The sequence below is a fragment of the Prosopis cineraria genome, unplaced genomic scaffold (assembly GCF_029017545.1).
Source record: "Prosopis cineraria cultivar Desert tree isolate PC_DT_omini unplaced genomic scaffold, ASM2901754v1 PC13, whole genome shotgun sequence".
In the NCBI taxonomy this organism is placed as follows: domain Eukaryota; kingdom Viridiplantae; phylum Streptophyta; class Magnoliopsida; order Fabales; family Fabaceae; genus Prosopis; species Prosopis cineraria.
Genome location: NW_026555344.1, coordinates 23,813,780 through 23,836,946, shown reverse-complemented (window position 1 = coordinate 23,836,946; position 23,167 = coordinate 23,813,780). Strand labels below are relative to the sequence as shown.

The following is a 23,167-nucleotide window of genomic DNA, read 5'->3' as shown; positions in this document are numbered from 1 at the left end:
AAGCAATGCAACATTAATTACAAGCATTACAAGAAAGAAGAATTAATGTTTCAGTAAATCTTTCATGTTTTTATAGAAGGCAACAAAACCAAAAATAATGAAAACAACAATGCCAACAACTGTGCCAATGCTTCTCCAAAGATTTCGAAAGTATACCAACCTTAATGCCGCACAGTTATTGTTAAAAGGGTTGTGGTAGTATTCATCCATTTTCTTTGAGAGAGAGGCATAGCAAGAGGAATTTATAACAATATTTTTGCAAAGAGTAGTGATCAAGCTTGCCAATTTTTCATCACTTCCCATTTCATGTTCAATCACTTCATCCTCAACCAATACATTCACATCTTGTTCATTGTGAATGAGATAGGCAATCAGGGCAACATAGTTGCAAACATAATGGTGGTTTGGATAGTAGCATTGCTCGAAGGCCATGAGATTGCGTATAATAGATTCTGTTGAGCCATCTACAACAAGTTTTGGGATTTGCATCCGAGCCCTAAGACATCTTGAGCAACAAAGAAACCAACTTAGGCAATTTGTAACTGCATTTTTTTCAAACCTAATATCAAGTAAGCACCTCTCTGAAACTGACTCAAAAGTTATCCCTGCCTTTCTTAATCTTGTTGCAGTCTTTATAATAGGAGCAAGATCATCGTCACGGCACAAATCTTGAGGAACGAAAAGATGTCTAATCAAATCTGTGAAATGATTTGGCTTTTCCCATCCTTGCTTTAACATATTGCCTTTGTTAATGTCAGTTATAGACTTATGAGGAAATGGATCGTATCTCTTAAAGTAGTTGCGCGAAAGCTCCATAAAACTTGAATGTCCTTCACTTGTATTCCAAGGTATAAGATGGTACAAGTCATCCAAGACAAAATATGGAATCTGGTTTTCAATTAGTAGCAAATCTCGCTCAATGGTCTTTTTAATCCTTGTTCTGGTAAACAAGGGATCATCATGGAATTCATGTCCTTTTTGTTTTCGTAGAAAGAGCTCTGTGATGAAGATGGCATCAAATAATATCATCCGCACAAACTCTGCCTTGTCCATAGGGAATGTATCTGAATAATAACTTCGTATTTCATCTTCCTTTAAGTAAATCATGGCCAAATAGATCTCTAAGTAATGTTGCACTTGACCCTCTGATGATCGACGTTGAAGGAAATATTTAAGATACTTGGATTTTTCCCCTTCCATTGGCTTCAATTTTTCTTTGTCATGATGGATTGGGCCAATTGAAATCAAAGAAGGAGTATAGGCATCCTCAGATCCACTTCTAAGATCTTCAGGAACTTTAAAGATAGAAGCTTGCTTTGGAGATGGCTCAACGTCAACTCTTACGTTGTTGATGTGTTGCATTATTTCATTGGCAATTTTATTGACATCCAATGCCATTGAATCCTTTTGGAAAAAGAAAAAAACCATTGAATGCTTTTGCAATATTTTAATATCTTCATAGTTACATATGTCATTGATTTTCTTGTAAAACACTTGTTATACTGGTTATTAATTAAGACCAACCAATATAGAAGGCATACTTTTCACATTCGTTCTTAAAGAAACCGGTGCAAAAAAATAATTAATTTCATTAGAAAAATAATTTTGAATTACTTTTAATTTCTACACCAATTATAAATGCAGCTGATATGGAAAATAATTGTATATTTTAAAAATAAATTCCAATTACCTTTCTACATAAACACCAGTTTCGTATAAAACCAGCGTTGAAACTAATAAACAAATTTTTCTTTTTTAAAAAAATATACATAAGTCTAACTGATGTAAATTATAAAAATGCTACTAGCCATACTTTCTAACCATTTTTCTTGTAACTGATATAAAAAGGAATTTTTTGTATTATGACATTGATATGGAAACAATTCAAAACTTGGATAGATACGCATCAGATTGGTCTAATAGAACTATGAATACCAAGGTACCATTAAGTTCATTAATTTCATATCGACTAGTTTTCTATTAGCAAAAATAAGCAAGCAAAACTAATTCATGATAGAAATCAAAGGGGATACCTTTACTAAACATGATATTCAATGGCTAGCAGATCAAAAAGTACAACCTTAGAAGCAAAATTATATTAGGATTGAAATCAATGTGATGGAAGCAATGCTAGTGGGATTTTCAACAATGAATCCCCCATTAGCCAGAATTCTACTTCTGTATGTACATGAATGTGTTAATAAATGTTAAAACTGAAGAAACAACAAGGAGACTAAAGATCTACATTTGCGGAATTGAAAATTGACAAATTATTTGTTTAAACAAGTATGAATTCAATAAAATTTAGATTTAAAATCTCTCTTTATATAAAACTTCAAATTTAAAATCTATATATTTAAAATATTTAGTTTGATTTTGTTATCTACACCAATAAGAATGAGTTCTCTTACTTGTATGACTTGTCTACATGTTTAGATACTAGTGAAACATGATGATTGAAATTTAAAATAACTAGGATCGATTTATATTTGAAATTTTAAAGGAATTGTAATAAAAATTTGATTGATCCAAATCCATATAATTTTATGCATCCAAATTAAATAACAGATTTTTTTAAAATCCAAATCCCCGTACTAATCCAAACATTATAATGTATTGTTGCTTATGAGAAGATATAAAAATAAAATCGTCAAAAGAATACTCATGCATTGCAAGACGAACATGTAACTCTCATTTTCTGAGCAAGGATAAAATAATGCATTATTCCTTTTTTCTTTTCCACTATCTGGACGAACATGCAAGTCTCATTTTCTTAGCAAGGATAAAATCATGCATTATTCCTTTCTTCTTTTCCACTATCTGGTTTATCTATACCTCTTTCCACTGGTTTGACTTAAAAGTGCAAAGTGCTATTCCTTGTTCTGTCAACTGCATTCACCACGTACCGTTTTAGTTGCTGATTCTTGTTATAATTAAACTACTGCTTCAAATGTCTAAGTTTCTAAAGTTACGGCCTTATAATCTATCCTTACTATGTCATTATAATAATTAAAATTTAGCCTTTTGGACGAAAAAGCCAGCTTTTTCAATAATCAGAAGCTACCCAAAACGCCTATCTCGATTCTTTTAGTAAAAATACAACTTGTCAGCATTTCTGAACAATAAAAACGTCATTGAGACCAACAGCATCAACATATTCCAAACATAAGTCAAGCACATACATTATTCGATTAGAATGAGATAAAGAACATTGAACAGAAACAAAAGAAACTTACGGAGACTGCAAGGTGCTTTGATCCCTGAAATCTGCAAACGTCGAAACAAATGTGCTTGTATTGATTTGGTAGATTTCGACTTCACGACCACCTTCATCTCCTCACTTCTCTTCCCCTTCAAGACTATAATAAATTGAGTTCAATCATGAATTTTTTAAATTAATTATTACACTTCCCAATACCCCCGATGACTTTCAAATTTTTTATTCCAGACTAGGTTGTACATGGAAAATCGCCAATCCAGATTGGCTGTTTTTGAGATCAGTTGCCATTATATATCTAGGATGAAACAAATGACTTGTCGGTTTGAGGGTATCATAAATATTATCTTATTCTCTTCATCGCACAATGATTTGTCTTTCTCAAGGTAATTATTAGCTCACAAGTCCAGTTCTGAGTTGTAGGGAAAATTAAAAATTAAAGACCATTATAGTCAATTAATTATATTTGTGTGGCCAAAAAAACTTAATTATATTTAGGAATGGTTAATTGTTAAAATTACAAAAAGGGACAAATGGTTTTTCCATACAAAATAATTGGACGAAAATGCCCTTGCACGGAAGCTTGGATATAAATATTGAAAACTCAGTTGCAAATCTTGGAAGCTTAATTATAAATTAATTTTAAATTACTGAAGTATTGTAAATTTTGAAAGATCAAATATAAATCTTGAAGGTTTGGCTGTATACATTGGAGTTGAAACATTAAGGAATATGTTGTAGATTATACCACGAAATATAAAGGAATTGTCATTAATGAAATGGAATAAAGTGGAGTGAAATGGAGTGAAAGAGAATGAAACATTTCATTATTTGTGAGTTTTATTAGATGAATAAATGATTTTATTTAATCATCATTTAAGAGTAATTATAAAATTAATTGATTTAAATTCGATATAATTATGCTTTTAAGTTTAGGGTGAGGGGAGTGAAAGAGTGAGAGGGGGTGAGAAAGATGAGGGTAATTATGTAATAATATTATTTATATCATGTCATTCCATTCCCAATCTTCCAAATTGGGGGTTCGAAACAAAAAATGAGTTTAGGATGATTAAGGATATATGGCCTGAAAAGTTTCAAGCCACTCAAGCCATTCCACTGCCTCTGGAAAGAAATTTCCCAAATGATGGCATAGAACTTCTAACCATCCCACTCCATTCCATCTCATAAAACTTCTAACCACCTCAAGCTATTCCATTCCCTTGTAAAATACAAAATTAATCTACCACTGATGTTCCATAAATTACAAATAATTTGTAACTAGTTTTTCAATATTTACAACCAAGTTTCTGAGATTAACTTATCTTGTATAGGATTTATAAAACTTTAATAATTTTCAACTGATCATTTGCAGATGAGCTATGGGGTGCAACTAAGCCCGGATTTGCAATTGAGCTACTTTGCCAAGTAGCAAGAGCAATTTGCTCCATCTATTTTCTTTAAAAAAAATAATTCTACCAAGTTGCATCAATGTTTCCTACCTAATTTGAGTCACTTTCAGACCACTCCACCTTCCCCTCCCCCTTTTCTACAGTTAGGACCTAAAATTTAGGAACATTGTGATTGTCACGCACTCAAAATAAAGCATGACCGACATGAAATATAGAAACAAAACTCATATTCCAAAAGCATTAAGTTAAGAAATCATAAATTTTGAACCATAAATATATCTAACAACAAATCAAACTATTTTCAATATGAATAATAAAAACAAAAAAAATTATTTTTTATTTTTTAAAATTTCAACAAGACCTTTCTCAAAATAAGACTTCAAGATTTCTACAACAATATTTTTTCTTTTAGTAACAAATAGCATTCACATCTAACAAACAAATCAAGCATAATACACATATAAGGGCTTTAACTATAGTTATGTGGAGCTCCTAGAATAAAATTTACAAAACAAAAATTCATATTTAAATTTTTACATCAAGAGGAGGGTGGTCATTAACTTCTTCACTTCAAGTCAAAGGATGGACCTCTATGATCAACTGAAAATCTAAAGCCATCCACATTATCTAAAACAAAAATAGTTTTTCAATAAATAACATCCCAATAATAGAATTTAAATGAATAAAATAAACTTGAGCAATTACGTAAAATAATTGGAAAGTGAATAAATCAATAAAATCTACTAATTTAATCTTGAAAATCATAAGTCATAACCATAAAGTGAGAATGAACTAACATTACTTTGTTCCTTCACGATTAAGGAAACAAGTAATTTACATTTAAATATAAGTGGTACATTCTATTAATTGAAATGATTGAAATTTTAGATAATCATTTAAAATTCAAAATTTTGAGGACTTAACAAAATAGGTAACAAATGTGGGCATACAGTTCATGAGGGTAAAATAACCAAATGCGACTTAAGCCACGAAGATAAAAGTGGACATATAGTTCATGAGGGTAAGTAATCAAATGCAGCTTGAACTATAAAACAAACGTGGACGCACAGTTTATAAGGGTAATACTGTAACCTCTTTCTATATCCACTCAATACAAAAGAAGATTACAGGAATTACCACATCACACATCAATCACAAATCAAAATCTGTATTTAAAAAGCTTGAGCCCAAAACTCATTTTACAAAATCATTCAAACCATAATACAATCAAAAAAACTACACAGTGGAAGTAATTCTCACATTACTCTAATACGTTGTAGACATAACCCACCAGCATTTCTATTTCAATTACATGCATTTTCATCACAAAAATAAGTTGGGATTTGGCCCGTGTGCCACGGTGTGCAATATGTGCGCCGCAACATGTGGCACAGAGCCATACGCTCAACCTGTTCTGTGTCATATGCCATGGCATGTGTTACCATACACCGCAGTGCGCCTGTCAGATTTTTTGCTGTCAGTTTGACAACAAAAATGATGAACTTCCGATGTACGCCATTTTCACATACAATATCCAATTGGAGTGATTCAAATGCCTACATGAAGCTTAGATTATAATCTAGCTAATGAGATAGGTTTGTACACGATCTAACGGTTTGGTAAGAATTTGAACACCGTGGTGCAAAAAGTCACTCTTTTTGAAAAATTTGCACACCCAAGCACTCAAATCGATCATTTTCTCTTGAATCAAGTCCAAAGGACCTAACACACCTGATTGAACACAATCTATCTCAATCATACACATATATCAAAATTTGACCTTTCTATAGCCAAAATCCCACATTTCACAACTTTGCACAAAATGCCATTTCTTGGCATAACTTAGCCCACTTGGCTATTTCTAGTTACATTTTTATACATTCATGTTCACAGTACAATCTTAGTCTTAAATTACTCATTTCATCATAGTTTCTCACATAAGCTTAAGATTTACCAACACAAACAACCAATTCAATCACAAACATTCAAATCATAGCCCCTTATTTCAAGTCAACACATATACACACAATTAGGCTAGTTTTCACAAAATATCTATTCAATTCATGTATGCAACTCCATAGCAACTTATTTACACACACACACACACAAGAATTCTTAGTTCATTACACAAACTCTGAAGTCACACGACTTCTACAACTTAAGCTGATCCAAACTCTCTTCCTTTACCCTGCTCATTGAATGGTCCTATAAACATGTAACTACAAGAATGAGATAAAAATCTCAGTAATAGAATAACTCACTCCTGTTGACTATCACATGCAACAATATGGAAATAAAAGCTTATTAAACCATTCAAATCTCATTAAAATAACATTTATATCACATATCTCATTTTCATTTCTTTTCACATAACACATATCATCTTATCACATCTCTAGCATCATATAACATGATATAGCATGATCACTACTGACCAAACCTTCAAATCACCCCAACACAAAACTATAGGTTCACCTTAGACCAATGTGCACTCTCATTGGCCTTAAACTCACCTGCAGTGGTAGAATCATCCAGCCAAAGATGTTCTCCCAATACACAATGAGGCATCGTTGACCCCAACACCATATTACAAAGACACTAAAGAGTCACTCATCTTCAATATCACCCCTTAATAGGCATTAAGGAGATCTTCTCTAACACCGCACCTTACAAGGCACTAAGGAGAATTATTTCCAACATCGTACCCTATTGGGTACTAGGAAAACATTGCCATATGATCTTTGTCATCTCCTCCACTTAGGTGAACTCCCACCCCTATGATCATGCTTTTTAAACTATTTAAAGTTGACATTTACCATTTTACTCATTTCTTAAACATAGCATATATATATATATATATATAAAATAAAATCTATTTGAAATCAAACATTTCAATGCTTTATTTTAACCAAAAACTATTTCACAAAACAATCACACAATGATATAAAATATGTTTAGTTTAAAACCCCTTCATGCACTACATAGTATACTAACATACAGTTACAACAAACAGTCAAACAAAGGAAGTTATTTCATTACCTCATCCCTTCTATCAGTAAAAAGGTTACCCATAGATTTCAACTACCACAATAGCTTATTTCAAGCTCTATTTCTCTACTCACACATCCAATATGTCAGTTCGAACACATTTAGCACATTTTAGTCATTTGGTCCATTTTGATCAAAAACTCATTTTTACTACTTAAAGTTATATTCATCCATAAACTCTTTTCCATTTATCCATTCTAGGTCCATTACCCCAACCAATCTCATTTCATAAAAATTAGATGTTTGCCCTAACTTCTCTCTCTAGATCCAAAATTAAGCCTGCGGGTTTAAAGCTTTACCGTTCAACTTTAAACTAGTCGTAAAGCTCTAATTTAACTTTTGAGAACCTTTTTATTATTATTGAAAAAGAATCAAACCCCTCAAATTTCACCAATTCAATTTCCCTATAACTCATTTTTAAAAAAATTTGTGTAGAATGGAAAGTAAGAATTATGCATAAATTACCTGACAAGTTATCAATTAGAAGCATCTTCCACCGCTCTAAAATAGCTTGCCCTAGCACACTCTTTACTTTCTCTCCTCTCTTTTCGTGTGTTTCAGATTTTACCTCTCTAAAATTTCTTCAATTTCACGACTTATGAAGGCAATTTTTGGTCCATGAGCCACGTTGCATGCAGCACAAGCCATGGCACGTGGCACAGTGAGATTTATTCTCACCACACACACTTGCTTCGACCTAAAACACACTTCTATCACCCGTATCTATTGATACAACGTACTAACAAGTCAATTCACCAAGTAATCATCTGAATCTCTAATCCCACACTAATTACCATTTTTCCTCGATTAACCACTAATCATAGTGTTGCACTTGAAAATGCAACGCGGACGATGCGAGAGCGGAGGTTTCGGCCTTCGGAAGGGAGACTGGAGAAATGGGAGTCGCCACCAAGATTTTGAGGGAAATCTCGGGAAACCATTTAAAGGTGGATAAGGGTGGTCTATGAAAACAGAAATTAGGTTCGGGAGTTAGTTGAGTGTGGGGAAGGTGTTAGGCATCCCACAACACCCGTTCGTGAGAACAGTTACCTAAAGTTTGTTGTGCGATATTAATATGGTTTTAAAATTATTTTAATTATTCCTTTTATATTCATGTGTTTTGATATAAAAATGATAACAATTAAGCGAGAAATATTTATATATTTATGAGGGAGGACTTGACTCAGAATCTGACTCTGAAGCTTATGTACCCTGCGGTGGGGATCAAAGTCCACGTAGTTCGGGCTAATAAGTTTGTTGGTGAAAATATTTTTTTGAAAAGAAATTAATCAGAAATAATTCACCGTTTTGCAAATAAAATAATTTTCTGAAATTTTGATACTTGTATTTTAAATTGCAAAACGTGATTTAATTTCAATTATTTTCTCAATTTTTTGATTTTTTGGAATAAAGAAAAAAAAGGATTTAAAATTATTTTTTATATTTTATGATTGAGAATTTAATCGCAGTTCCTGTAGAGCCTTATTGGCTCATACGATACTGCAATCATTTTGAATATCTGCGGAGATTTCAAAATCTCTCACAATAAAAGAATTAAATTTATTTATATGTTAGTAATAATTTATTCAAGCATGCATATATATGTTTTTAGAGAATTTTAATCATCATACTTGTAAAATCTTATTGGCTTATACGGCAATATGATTGCCCTAAATATCTGCGGAGATTCCAAAATCTCACACGATAAAGGAATTTAATTAATTTAATATATTATTTATATATGTATTTTAAAAAACTTAATTGTTATATCCGCAGAATCTTATTGAATCATACGATAATACGATTATCTTAGAAGTCTATGGAGATTCAAAAATCTCTCATGACTAAAAGATATAATTGGTAAATATGATTATAATTTAAATACATTAATTTGATTAATTATTTTTTCTAAATTATGTATTATATCATTATTTTTAAAAATCATTTATTTATTATAAAAATTGAGAGTCACTATACCTATGAGGACTTATTATCCCACACGATAATGTGATTGATTTAAGTCTCTACGGAGATTTTTAAAACCTCACATGAGACTTAAATAAATTATTAATTTGGATTATAAAAGGAGAGTTAATTTTTAATACATATGTTTTGCTCTCATATCTGCGAAATCTTATTGATTTACACGATATGAGATCATTTTAAATGCCTGCAAAAATTTTTTTAAAATTTCTCATGACAAATAAGTAACAAACAAATATATACTCTCTTATTTTTATTGGATTATAAAATTCAAAATACCTAAAAATGAAACTCCCTGACATAATGCACATGCAAAATGGATAAAGAAAGTAGAGAATCATGTTGAAATATTATGAATGGATAAAAGGCTTCGCTTGGTATAAGGATCAAAGACAAGTCACCACTTATCTACATGTCCTTTCATGCTAAAACATATTTTAAAATCCAATTCTAAAACCCAGCCTAACAATCACAACAATTTTCCTTCCCTGTTTGAGACAAGATTGTGGCAAGAATATATTCAAAAATTAGTTCTAACAAATTATGGTCACAAACACAAAATATTATTGTAAGTCCTTTTTTTTTTTCCTTTCAAAACTACTATCACATCAACTTCTTTACCGACCTTGGTCAAAACATGATAGGAATATACCAAAAATCAATTTGAACTAACCAGTATAGCAGGTAATATCTTGATCTGGAATCTCTTTGCAATTTCTGCACAATGCCAAATCGTTCAACATCGATGAAGCCCCAGATTCTAACGAATGGTTGAACTGAACCAGCCTCCATCATTCGTGTGTCACCCCCCTTCTCCCTCATTCGTGCCTTCTTCCTCGGTCTCGGTCTCTGTTCAGACTTCCTAACAATGTCTGAAGCAAAGTGACAGGTCCTCCCTCCGTTTTCGTTCGGTTTGAGTGGTGCCACTGTGTTTTGTTTTTTTTCTTCTATTTCTGCCACTGCTCTCTCTCCCATCGACCTCTCTTGTTTCTCCAATTTATTCTCCATCTCCCTCTCCTTCATTCTAACTCTCTCAGTCCCTTTTTCTACGTGCAAACTCTCCTCCTTTCTCTACCTGTGTGCGTGCGGTCTCCATACTCTGTTTTTCTTCCTTTTTTTTTGTTCATCCTCGCTCCTCCTCTCTTCTCTCTGCTACCGAAAGGATCTCAGGATGCTGTCCCTTTATCTATTTTCTCTGCCTCCGCGAGTCTATGACTTCAGATCCTCCCTGTGGCTTCCTTTGCTCTACTCAATCCTCCTTCGTGACTGGCGTAGATAAGAGTATATATATTTTTTTGTCTGCTGTGTTCGTCTTTTTTCCTCTTCTCTCTCATTCGTTCATCTCCTTCCAAACACAAGCGGGGAAGAGCTTTCTCTTTTCAGAGCTTGCGTGTGGTCTTCTCTCATTTCCCCTCTGCGTGTGGCCGAACGTGTTTCCTTTTGCTATCTTTTTCTCTCTTTTTCTCTTCTTTTCCACTGCCATCTGCATGCGTGCGTCTCCACCTCTATTTCCTTTGCTTCTTCGTACGTGAGTCTGCTGCCAAGTGAAGCTTTTTTTTTTTTTGTTTCTATTCTGCTCTCTGCTTCTGCATCTCTGGCCGAAAGTTCAGGTCTGTTCTGTTGTTACGTCTGTTCTGTGTTTTTCATCTGCAAGTCTGCTCTCCCTCTCTCAATTTTGCTCTTCTTTTTTACTATAACGTGCATGTCTCTCTCCTATTTTTCATGTGCTTTTGTGTATCTTCTGCTCTTGTGTGGCTTTGCTTTTTCTATGTGTTTCGTGTGTGTTGTTTCTGCTCCTTTTTCTTTGCGTGTGTCTAGCAGTCTACTTCTTTTCTCATTTCCTCTCTTCAGCTCATGCAACATGCATGTTCTGCTCTTTTTTTTCTTTTTTTTTTTATTTATTAACTTCAAAAATTAGATTAAGGGGACAAAAAAAAAGAAAAAAAAAAGAAGAAAACTAATTTTGAGTTAAACTAGAATATTTTTCTCTCTTTTTTTTTTGAAAAATAACAAGATTAAAAAGAAAGAAAATTAACTCTCAAAAGTTAACTCTCCAATATTTTTGAATGATTGGAATAATTTAGAGAGAGATTTTAAATGATTTAAACAAGATTTTTTTTGTTAAAATATAATCCTAAAAAGGATTAAATTTTATTTTTTGTATTTTTATATTTTTTTGGTTATTTATTTTTATTTTTGTTAAATTTAGAAAAAGCCTGGACAAAATACAGTGTTCACACATAGGATTAAGAAATTTAGGATGTTACAAATACTAACCAAATGCGACACCAAAGTCACAAAAACAAATGTGAGTATGAGACCTATGAATAACAAACGTGAGAACAGAGTTCAAAAAAATCAAACTAGCTAGTTATTTACTAAAGCATACCAAGGGCTAACGGAACTGTTGTTAGCAACAGTATTCTATTTATAGTCCTCTTAGAAATACATTTTCAAACATGTGAGGAAATAGTCATTTCTAAAATAAAATTTTTATTTTCAATACTAAACTCGTATGAATTATTCCAAGCATCAATTCAATACTTATCAAAATAAATGTCCTTTCTTGCATTTATTTAGTAACCAAAATTTTCAAAACTAATCAAAGTAATTTCATCAATCTCAAGAATATAATTCATAAGGAAAATACATGTCCTTGTCATAATTCTAAGAGTTGCAGTAATTTAATTAATAAAAGTAATCAGTACCAGAAAATATATTAATAACTATAAATTGTTACAAGTAATATTTAAAATAAATTTTCAAATATATTAATTAATTGAGATGTTATTCACTTACCTGTAGAGCTTCCAACTGTATAACTTACTTCCAAACAAATCTTCTAAGAACAATGCTTTGTCCTTAAGTTCCTATTATTCAAGTAATATCATTGTCACTTTCTCAAACATGCTTTACTATCCAAACTCTTTAATCCAAAACAACTTAGATAAATAAAAGAAAGAAGACCTTCACTTTTATCTTTCTTAATATGGCATCAGACATCCTAAAATATTCCAAATGTATATCCAAATAGCAATTTGGTTGTTGAATTACCAACTCAAATATATCTGCCAAAAACCTTTCAATTCTAACTTAACTTTCATTGCAAAGTTTAACTTTCATTGCAAAGAACAAATGTCTTTCAAGATTATTTAATCAACAGTAATATAATTATCACATATATTTTGCCACTTTAAATACGAAATTCCTCTTTTCAAACAATTTATCAAATACCCTTCAGTTTAAACAATATTTAGACCATAAGATCAAGTTTTTTTTTAATTCCCTTACTAAAAGTTGTCCTCAATCATTATTTGAAATGACCAAGCTTCCAATTATCAAAGAAAAGTGCCTTCCAAAAATTTTCTAAACAACAACAATTAAATTATTACACATATTTAGTCATCATAGGCCAACTCCTCCTAACAGCCATTTCATTGAATATCTTACAAACATTTAGTCTTAACTAATACCAAGCTTCAATTCCTCCATTCATCCCAACAATTGTTCTCAAAATTCTCCAATATCCATATTTGAATTAGTCTAGTTTTCCCAATTTCAATCATATACAAATTCAAATTAAACTCAAATAAAATTCAAGTCCACACTTCTTCATCTTACTCAAAAGACCAATATGTCAACTTGCTTGAACTTCTCTCTCCCCATTCGAACATACAAAGCAGCAAGGCTAGGGGAAAAAAACCACAATCTCCGTCATTAAACGCACACACACAAACAGAACATACAAGGAAAAAGGGAGAGGTTAGCCGCACCTGAAGAAAGTTAAGATGATGAATAAGAGACCCAATGGTAGAGGCAAGAGAAGAACAACGGTGGTGCAAGGGAAGAGCGACAGTCTCAATCTGAACCTCTTACAACAACGAGCTAACTTCCATAGTAAAACATTGAGGAACCCAGAGCAAGCTAGTGATAGAGGAGGGAGAACAATGAGCTAAGGAAAGAAAAGAGAAAATCAACAGCATAAAGGCAAGAAGAACTCACGATTTGAGTGATGAACGGAGCTCCCGTATTTACCTACAGCAGCAGCAATCTACAAAGAGGAGGAAGAGGGTAACAGATTTTCTCTTACTCTCCCCCAGTTCAGACATGAGCCAGCTTGAGAAAGGAAGGAGGTTGCTGGCGTCAGTCGCAAAGGGGGATGAAGAGGAAGACTCCTGCACTCACAGTCATCAATGACAGGACAGAAAGGAAGGTAGAGGTTGAACGAAGAATGAAGAGCAAATTTCTCTCCCTCCCCATCCTGGAGAAGTCGAGAAAATGGAGATCAGGAGCAGACAAAAAAAAAATGTGTCGTTATATTTTTTTTGTTTATTTATTTATTTAAAGGGCATTATAGTAATTTTAATCAAAGCTGAAGCAAAATAAAATCTCTTTGTTTGGACCAAGATGATTCAAATTGAAGATATGATAGTAACTTGGGGGCACACATACCACCACTAGAGCACCGTTTCCTCTCTCTCCCATGCTATTTGTACCAAAATTAATAAAATACAATCATAATATTTTAATATAAATTTATTTTACATTAATTTTTTTAAGTTATTACATTGATATGATCATGATATGCAAACTCAGACTAGACCGATCGATAAACTAGCAAACCAATCTACTGGCCGATCCGGTTAAGAAAGAGAATCGGGATTCAAGCAACCCAATTTAACCCGGATAACCCGTTAAGTTAATTGAGTCACTGGGTTGCTAAGGAAAAAAAAAAAAGCTAACCAGAAGGAATCAAAAGAAAAGAAAGGGAAGATATCACGACAACATATAAGAAAAGAAATGCTAAAGAGGGAAAGAAGAGGAAACAATGAAGTAAATTTCATATCTTTTTCATCGGCTGAAAGTCGCTTGGGTCCCCGGTAGCTTGTTGGCATGGAGAAATTTTTTCAACCTCATTTGTTCGACATAGCACCTGAGAAAGACAAAGCAATAGATTGAAAAGAGCACAAAATGCCTCTCTTATGAAAGGGGAACATGAAGTTTCATAAATATGAGAAACGGGCGACAGAAAAAATAAAGATGAGGATGATTCAAATTGTGATTTTTTTTTCCAAAATACTCCACAGACATCAATGGGAATCAGCTACTCCCCCTTATTCACTGACTCACAGCTTTTGAAGTTTTACTAGAACCTGTTGCCCACTTTTTGACTTTTCGGTTTCAATTATAATAACAATAAAAAAGTGTCTAAAGCTTTTCAAATATAACATTTAAAATATATTATTATCAATACCCCATCTCTTAATTTGGTGAGCACGGTAATTAAAATTAAAATATTTTTCTATTTTCAAATCTTAATCATTTTTTGATCTTATAGGTCTCTTTTTTATTTTTTAATAGTATTTTTTTAAAAAAAATTGAAACTTATTTTTATTTCATCTTGTATATTTTATACATTTCATCATATAAAACATTATATTTTACAAAATAGCATTTTTTATATAATATTTGGAGGATTAGTATTTTTTATTTAAATATTTTTAGTCAAATAAAAATATTTTTGCATATTTTAATTAAATTTTATTATTTTAATAATGACTGTTTTAAACCCTAGTTGAGCCACTAACTCTTAAATCACCACTTCAACCGGTTCAATAATCGACCTGATTTTCAATACCTTGGATATTAGGAGGTTATAAAGTAGTTCCTATTAATTAATCTCTGATTTAATGGTACTGTTGAGTTGTTTTGAGGTTTTTAAGGTTTTTAATTAGTTTATTTTGTTGATGGGAGGATTTGATATGGATTAGAGAAAAATAAGTAAGTGGACATAAACTATCATTTAGGAGTCCAAGTTGTAAAAGAATTTCCCATGAATCACGGGGTAGACAAAGAAAAATTATATTTACTTGGGAAAAAAAATCTAATGTAGCTTCTAGACATTTTATAATAGGGTAAAATAAAATACATGACCTTTCCATTTTATTAAAGTTATGGAAACTTTTTCTTTATTTTTAAAACTCACACTTTAATCCCATCTTTAATAGTATTAGGAATATTTCATTAAATATTTTAAGATACTTAATTTTCTATTTGCAGTTATGTTTAAAATTTTAAAATTTTTAATTTGGCCCCATGATCTAATTGTCTAGTCCCCTCACAATTTAAAAAATAAATAAATAATTAAGCATGTTAATATTTAAATAAATAATTTAAAAATTTTAGGTTAAATTTGATAAAATTTAAAGAAATATAAACATAATTATGTCAAGTAATTTATTATATTAATTCTTATTTCATAAATTTTAAACTACGTGGTTGAATATTATTTAAGCCTATTTAATAAAAAATTTTAAAATATAAATAAAAAATTTAAAAAATATATGCATTGATTTTTTTGAATAATTTAAACGGTTTTTAGACAGTGTGTATATATATATTTAAAGAGGGATGTTTTAATTAAACATATATAGCTTAACAGTCAAGTAATGACTGGGTAAATGAAAATAAAAGTTTAAATATAAAAAGGATGTTTGTGCTTTGTAACTTTTCATACTGAAGAAGGTTCGCATAAGTTTTAAAAAATATATGAGAGGTATCTATGATTAAGGTTTAAAAAAAAAAAGAGGGGAAACAATATTTTACTCTTTATAAAAAATAACGAGTATTTAATTAAAAACATTGATATTACGCACGGGCTCTTGACTAAAATATTTTTCTAAATTTTATTTTTAATTTTTTTGTAGACTCTTTTAAAATAGATTTTCATCTTCAAATTTTTGTCATTTTTCTCTTTTTCCTATTCACACGTTATTTATGTCATTAAAATTTACAATCACATTTCAATAAAATACATACACATTATTTAATCAAAACCCTAAAGTTTCAATAACTAAAATCGTTAATTAGGGCTAAACCCATCAAGCCAGCCTTTTGAGGCTAGAACTGGCTTTTTAGACTCTTTTTATGCTTTTTTAATATTTTTAATATTAAAAAATTAAATACTATGCTAATTCTAAGACCTTAATCTCATTTCATAAGGATGAAGAAGGAATATATGAAAAGTTTAATATCTTTGTTATTGATGAGGTTTTACAAGGAGAAGAATAAAATGATATTGATGTTGATGATAATAAAAATTATCAACATTTAATAGATAATGCTAGTAAAGTCTGATTGTTATCGTTGTCAATTTTGTGGTGTTTTTTTTTAATTAGACTTAAAATTGTTGTCGTGTATATTGACTCAAATTTGCTTTTCTAGATTTAAGGTTATGTGTGATAATTTTTTTGAGATTTGAAATATGTGTTTTCAAAAAAGTTTAATTTGAAAAATAAAAAAAAAATATAGGGTTGAGACCCTAAGAGCTACAGTTGAGTTGACCAAAATAAAACCTTATAATATAATCAAGCCTAACAAAACTAACCCATTTATACCCTAACCCTAACCCTAGTCTATGCATCCCACGAGGTAGATAATTTATTAGGGGGAAAAAAAGTATAATGACTCCTTAAATTTTGAGAATCATGTTAATAGCCCGTTTATTAAAAATTTAAAAAATTTATTTTTAAATAATTAGAGATTTTATGAAAAAATTATTTTATAAAAATTTTATAAAAAAGTAATATTATTTTATATTCGATTAAAATAATAAAAAGTGATTGTTAATTAATTCTTTTTTATTTCTACTTTATAAAATAATTTTGTAATTTAATTATTTTAAAAGTTCATCATATTTTCATGTACCTCATCTTTTTAAAGTATTCTCTCTTATCTAAGTATTAAATTATTTTTAGAAGTTATTCAAAATAACTTTTTAAAATAATAAAAAAAATATTTTTTTCAAGATTCTAATTATGTTTAAAAATTTAAACAAATCTCATTAAAACTCACAAATTTTTTTTTCAAAAAAGTAAATGATTTTTTTCATAAAATAAACTCAAACAAATGAGCGCTAAATTTTTTAATATCAAAATTTGGATATCAATCAATATATAATATAAAATATATAAAGCAGTAAACAAACATCTCGTGACTTGCATTACCAAAGATAAGCCATTAAACCTTTTGCAAAAATAAACTGAGTACAGCAACACATATAAAGAACAAGAAAAAATCAGCACTATTTTTCTCTCCCTTACTGCAAGTAGTATTGCTTCCACTGTAACACCCCATTTTTTGCTTGATCCCTGCACCACGATTTTCAAGAACAAATGTGGAATTTGTGAAGCCATTACTGAACAAAATGCACCAAAAGAATGATCCTTTATGAACTCCAACCATGCCTACTCCAACCTCAGCATGTGACTTATTTCTCAGCAGAGTCAGAGATTTCTTGTCTTTAACAAGAACATTGGAGAAAGCTAATCGTGGCTCTACGTACTTCCTTTGGCAGCCTACGATTTGCCCAGTTATGGTACCGAAAGTTGGGAGCTCTACACCACAATTCGGAGCGAATACTTCGGTGAAGTCATCTTCTGATGGCCTGCAATTCACCACATTGTTCTCTGTGCAGTTCCCTTTGCATAGTTCTACGTACTGTAAGGCCATGCAGCCGAGACCGGGACTGTCATTTAGGCGTGGTAGCTCGTAAGCTGTTCGGTTCTCGTTGATGATGCTGACAAGATCATTTGCTGGGTTTCCTACAGGACAGAGATCATAGATAACAAGGCTGTTTCAGCTTTCACATATGGCATGAATCATATGCATACTTGAGGGGACATTTGGTTTCTCAGAATCTTTCATTCCTGAGAATGTTATTTCCTAGAATATGAAATTTTCGAGGTTGGTATATCACAATATTCTTGAGAATATTTTGCTACATTCAATATTCTAAAGGGAAAAATGATATTTAAAGACTTTTTAAGAACATTAATTATTTTTAAGGACCCTAAAATTGCAAAAGTTTGTAAAAAGACCATGGCCTTTAGTTGGGGTCAAACTTTTTCTGATTGAATTTTTTCAATATTCATCTTCTATATTTTCAGTACACATCTTCCACATTTTCAATATTCATTTTTTGCATTTTCTGTATTCAGTATTTTTTCAGAAGTCACCGTAGAGGATTTCAAAACTCATCTTGCATTGTTTCAATATTGAAAAGAATTGAAGATATGTGTTTTTCAGTACTAAAAACATGGAAGATGAGTATTAAAAACATCTTAGATAACTAATAAAAAATAGAAAAATTGAGTACTGAAAAAGTTAAAGATGGGTATTGAAAATGTAGAAGATGAACACTGAAAATATGGAAGACGAGTACTAAAAAAATTACTCCAATTAAGGACTATAGTCCTTTTTAGATTCAAAATTTCAGGATTTTTAAAGGTAAATAATATTTCTTAGAGCTTCCTTAAATGTCATTCTCCCAATTCTAAAATTGGCTCTACCTGTTTAGTGAGCTAAAAATGAGTGTGTTCGAAATTGGCACAAGTCTTTATGATTTAAATGTAGAGATCTACAATCCTATATGCTTTCCTTTTAATTTCCTTAATCTGAAAATTCAACCTCCATAGCCTAGTCATTATTAGTTTGATGAAGTAACATCCAGATTCATTCTAATTAACAACATATAGTGTATTAAAACAATATTAAACTTAAAAGAAGCATGATAAACGCTGAAAACACAAAAAATTGAAGAGCAATGAAATATAATCCTTCAACACTAAGAAGAGAACTTACCAGGCTGCCTTCTTATTAATACTCTTACAAAAAGTCAAATCTTCCATAGCATGATGTTTCTGAGACTAACAGGAAAATAGCAACATATGGACTAGCAGATTTACCAAAAGTGATGGATATTTTTGGTATCGATGTGATGGTTCAAAACAGTTCACATCATGATTCACAATTACAATAAGATCATAGGTGGTAAATGGATGCTTACACATATTCTAATTATGACTTCAATTGTTTTATTTTCCACTTCATCATGACCATCTTGGGAATCAACTATTATAATAGAAAATAATCTATTTTCCTGGAATACTTTATGAAAGACACAGTCCAAAGATACTGTAAGATCTAAAAGTAGTTGCCCTAACCCTTACAACAGAGAGTATTTATCAAGTTTCATTCCCATATTGATACTTGTTATGTCCTCTGATGTATATTCAAATACATAATTTTCTCATTATTACAGTATGACCAATCCTCTAATTACAATACATTACCAAGCCAGCCCCTTAAGATTTCAGACAATTAGTAAAATATATTAATAGCATTACTTAACTTGGGAGCCATCAAACAAGTCCAATCAATTGTAAGCACTACAGCACATACTTATATGACAGATGTCAAAACTACTTTTGCCACAAAGCATATTCATTTCTGCAACTTCATGGTGATATAGCAACTATCTTTAATTATACATAAAAGATATCAAATCTTAGTTCTAGAGTACAGAGTCCTACTTTTAGTGTTTGACAAGAGTAATCCTCCTCTGCTCAACATCTCTGTTCTTCAAAAGAAAAACCAAGACATAGGCCCCCTTTCTGAGGTTGCTCATCCCTATAAACTTTTCTGTAATCACATTTTCAGTGAAATTCATTGCTCAGAAAAGAAAATAATTTTCTTGAATTAATTTTTTAATGGATTCTCAGTCAGATTTAGTCAATCTTTTCAGCAAAGCTTGTTGTAAATGAAACTATGTTGCTTCACGTCAGACGGAGGTTCTATTTACTATACAAATGATGGTGTAAACTTCCAATTGATTTGATGCATGTGATTTTTATTCTTTTTACTGCACTAATTGCACTGACCGACCCATTTTTGCTGAGCTTTTTTTGTGAAGAGAAGAGAAACCTTCTCCAGAACTTCTCAAAGATAAGGCAGGAAGCCTAGAGATTGCATGGTTAGTATAAAGGAGAGCATGACACACTGGAGAGATTTACTAAGCCTTATTTCTTTATTGGACATTGAGAGAAAATATATAAATAGATTATTGATGTTATTAATAACTATTGCATACATAGATTCTTAAAATCAAATTATTTAATTAGGGTTATTGTTTGGATATTGTCATTAGACTATAACCATTTTTTGGATACAATATAACTATTTAAATTTTAGAAGGGTAACAATTTTCAACTATGATCTATTCTAGTTTTAAATAAAATTTTAGTTAGAATTTTCACAAATCAAAATAAATTCTCTTCTTTTTATGCAAAGTGCAAATACTGTCGTTTCTCTCCAAATGATCCAGCTAGTCATGAATTGGTCAATTGTAACGAATGTCGTGCAGTCAAGGAAACCAATTCTGTACTTAATGAGCATATTAGTTTACAAGGACCAAGTAGCAACGGACTATAAGAAAAACAATTGCAAATCCTTCCAAACTTCACAAACAATGATTTAGGAGTCCAAGTTGCAAAATAATTCCCCATGAATCATAGGGAAGGCAAAGAAAAATCATATTTACTTGGGGAAAAAAAAAAACAGTCAGATGTTGCTTCTAGACCTTTTAAACTAGGTAAAATAGCTGGTACTTAATTAGAGGCATTGAATTTCAGAATTCACTGCCTGTTACAAGAAACTCAATCCACCTTTTAAAACATGATATGGGTTTGACAAACATTAAAACTAAATTTATTAATGTTGTAAGTAATGGAACACCATTTTGTCTGAGCATCCTCTAGGTGCTAGCATGCTCTAAGCGTTTTGAGTGAGCCAATGGCTAACAGCCCTAATAGTACAAGGTATGTCATCCCTTCCTATAACTAGCTTCAAAGCAAAATATGTGCCCTTCTGTGTCAAGATGGATATGGTCTTGTCCTTCACTAAGCAATGAAAATGGAACATGAAGTTATGCTTTCTAAAAATCAAAAGTTGCAAGGCTTTGGCGTTTGGGTATTAGAATGCTTTTGACCAAAACAGAAAGTGAGTGGATCTTGGTGATCCATGTAAATAAATATCACCATATGAATGGGAGAAACAAGGAAGAATGGGAAAATGTAAAATGCTCTGACATAATAAGGTACGGCACTGTGGCTTCCAAATGTCAAAGGTTATCTTTCTGAGCAGTCCAAGGCTTTCATTTGTCAAAGAGTATCATTCCTAGTAACTGATATTTCTGCTAATTTGGAAATTGCAGTATCTTAGTGGATGCTTTAAAGTTATCATTCTACCATGACCATTTCTTTGAAACCTAAAGGTGAAACATTTGCAAGCAGTTAGCAAAAACAGGTTCCTTTGACTAATAGGAATAAGTACAGATGAAAATGTTGCTACATCGTCAACTGCTTATATATCTAAAACGATTGAAAAGAAAAACAGGAACCTTACTAAAGTTTCCAAGCTTCTCCAACAGCAATAAACCAAGCTAAGAGTCTAAAGTGAACTTCATTAATTATGCAACCATCCTTAAATTCTAAGAGGGGACAATAATCGAAGCTTTCTAGAAAGAGAAAGTCTCAAGAAGCAAATATATACTCATCATTCATAACATGCATAAGTCACTCTATTGTCAGGATCTGAAAATGTCACTTTTAATTCCAAGGCGACAACAACAACCACAATGCGCAAATTACAGCGTAGTAACAGCACTACAGTGTTCTATAATGCACACATTGTGTACTAACTAGTCTAATTAACTCCAGAAATCATCAGAACAAGCTAGCAGAAATAATGGAATTTTAACGAGCGCAGATAGGGACAGTTCAAAATGTTCAAAAATTGAAGGAAAAAGAAAAGACAGTACAAGTACCATGATGCTTGGAGTAAACAAGAGCAGCCCACAACAGATAATAGAAAATGTAAAGCTCATAGCAGCAGAGCTTCTTCATCGTCATCACTTCAACAGGTGAAACAATGAGGTTTGAACTTCGAAGATCTATCAGGAAAATGAGACAAAAGGCAAAATGGGAAGGCGAAAGGAGCAACCTCTTTTGTGAGAAAGGGATTCTACGAGCTTTCAAATGCGATGAGAAAGAAACAAATGGGAAATGGAAACAAGATTGAACATTGATGAAAAGGGACTAAAGGAAGGGAGGAATTAGGAAAGTGCTTTGATTGGGGATAGTGCTGCAGAAAATAAGGACAAAAGGTGCATACTTGCGGTCCCCAGTAGCCGCTATGTCCTCATGAAAACAAATTAAAATCACTAACTTTATGGTCCCAACATTGGGGAAATATATTCCAGACAAGCTTGGGCTTGCATACTACAAAAATAAATGAAACCCAGCTTATATAATTGTGTTATCAACTTAATTCTTTTCAATCACAAGAATGACAGTATATGATACAATGTAGACAGAATTGACCTGAGTACCAAATTTTTATTTTTTAAAAAAAGCTTTGCATATAATCTTATTGTTTCATTTGCCAAAAAAAAAAGAAAAAGAAGGAAAATCTCTTCCCTCCATCTTAATTATTTGATTGTAGAGAGGAATTTTTATGAAAGAATTACATTTAAAACTTAAAGAGATAATTATTCATAAATAAGGATCAATAATAAAGGATAGATTGTGGTTAAAATAAAAAATAAACTTTTTTTTATTTAAATGAAACTTATTATTAATTTTGTATGTAAACAATTATTTTTTCAAGTTTC

At 31.4% G+C, this 23,167-nt stretch overlaps 2 protein-coding genes across 2 annotated transcripts; both read right to left on the bottom strand.

Moving 5' to 3' along the window:
- Positions 1-42: 42 nt before the first annotated feature.
- Positions 43-13,931, bottom strand: LOC129289954 (UPF0481 protein At3g47200-like). The gene is made up of 6 exons (XM_054926692.1): positions 13,660-13,931; positions 13,431-13,581; positions 13,279-13,345; positions 10,331-12,527; positions 3,237-3,359; positions 43-1,404 (listed from the first exon to the last, which is right to left on the bottom strand). Exon 6 carries the CDS (start codon positions 1,396-1,398, stop codon positions 43-45), a length of 1,356 nt encoding a protein of 451 aa, XP_054782667.1. The 5' UTR covers positions 1,399-1,404; positions 3,237-3,359; positions 10,331-12,527; positions 13,279-13,345; positions 13,431-13,581; positions 13,660-13,931.
- Positions 13,932-17,654: 3,723 nt separating this feature from the next.
- On the bottom strand, positions 17,655-22,596 carry LOC129291815 (uncharacterized). The gene is made up of 2 exons (XM_054929341.1): positions 22,322-22,596; positions 17,655-18,260 (listed from the first exon to the last, which is right to left on the bottom strand). Exons 1-2 carry the CDS (start codon positions 22,404-22,406, stop codon positions 17,677-17,679), a joined length of 669 nt encoding a protein of 222 aa, XP_054785316.1. The 5' UTR covers positions 22,407-22,596; the 3' UTR covers positions 17,655-17,676.
- Positions 22,597-23,167: the final 571 nt, after the last annotated feature.

Coding starts and splice junctions, on each gene's coding strand:
- LOC129289954 (XM_054926692.1), bottom strand. CDS start 1,398: ATGGCATTGGATGTCAATAAAATTGCCAATGAAATAATGCAACACATC.
- LOC129291815 (XM_054929341.1), bottom strand. CDS start 22,406: ATGACGATGAAGAAGCTCTGCTGCTATGAGCTTTACATTTTCTATTAT. Junction 18,261..22,321: donor TGTTTACTCCAAGCATCATG/GTACTTGTACTG, acceptor TCTGTCCTGTAG/GAAACCCAGCAAATGATCTT.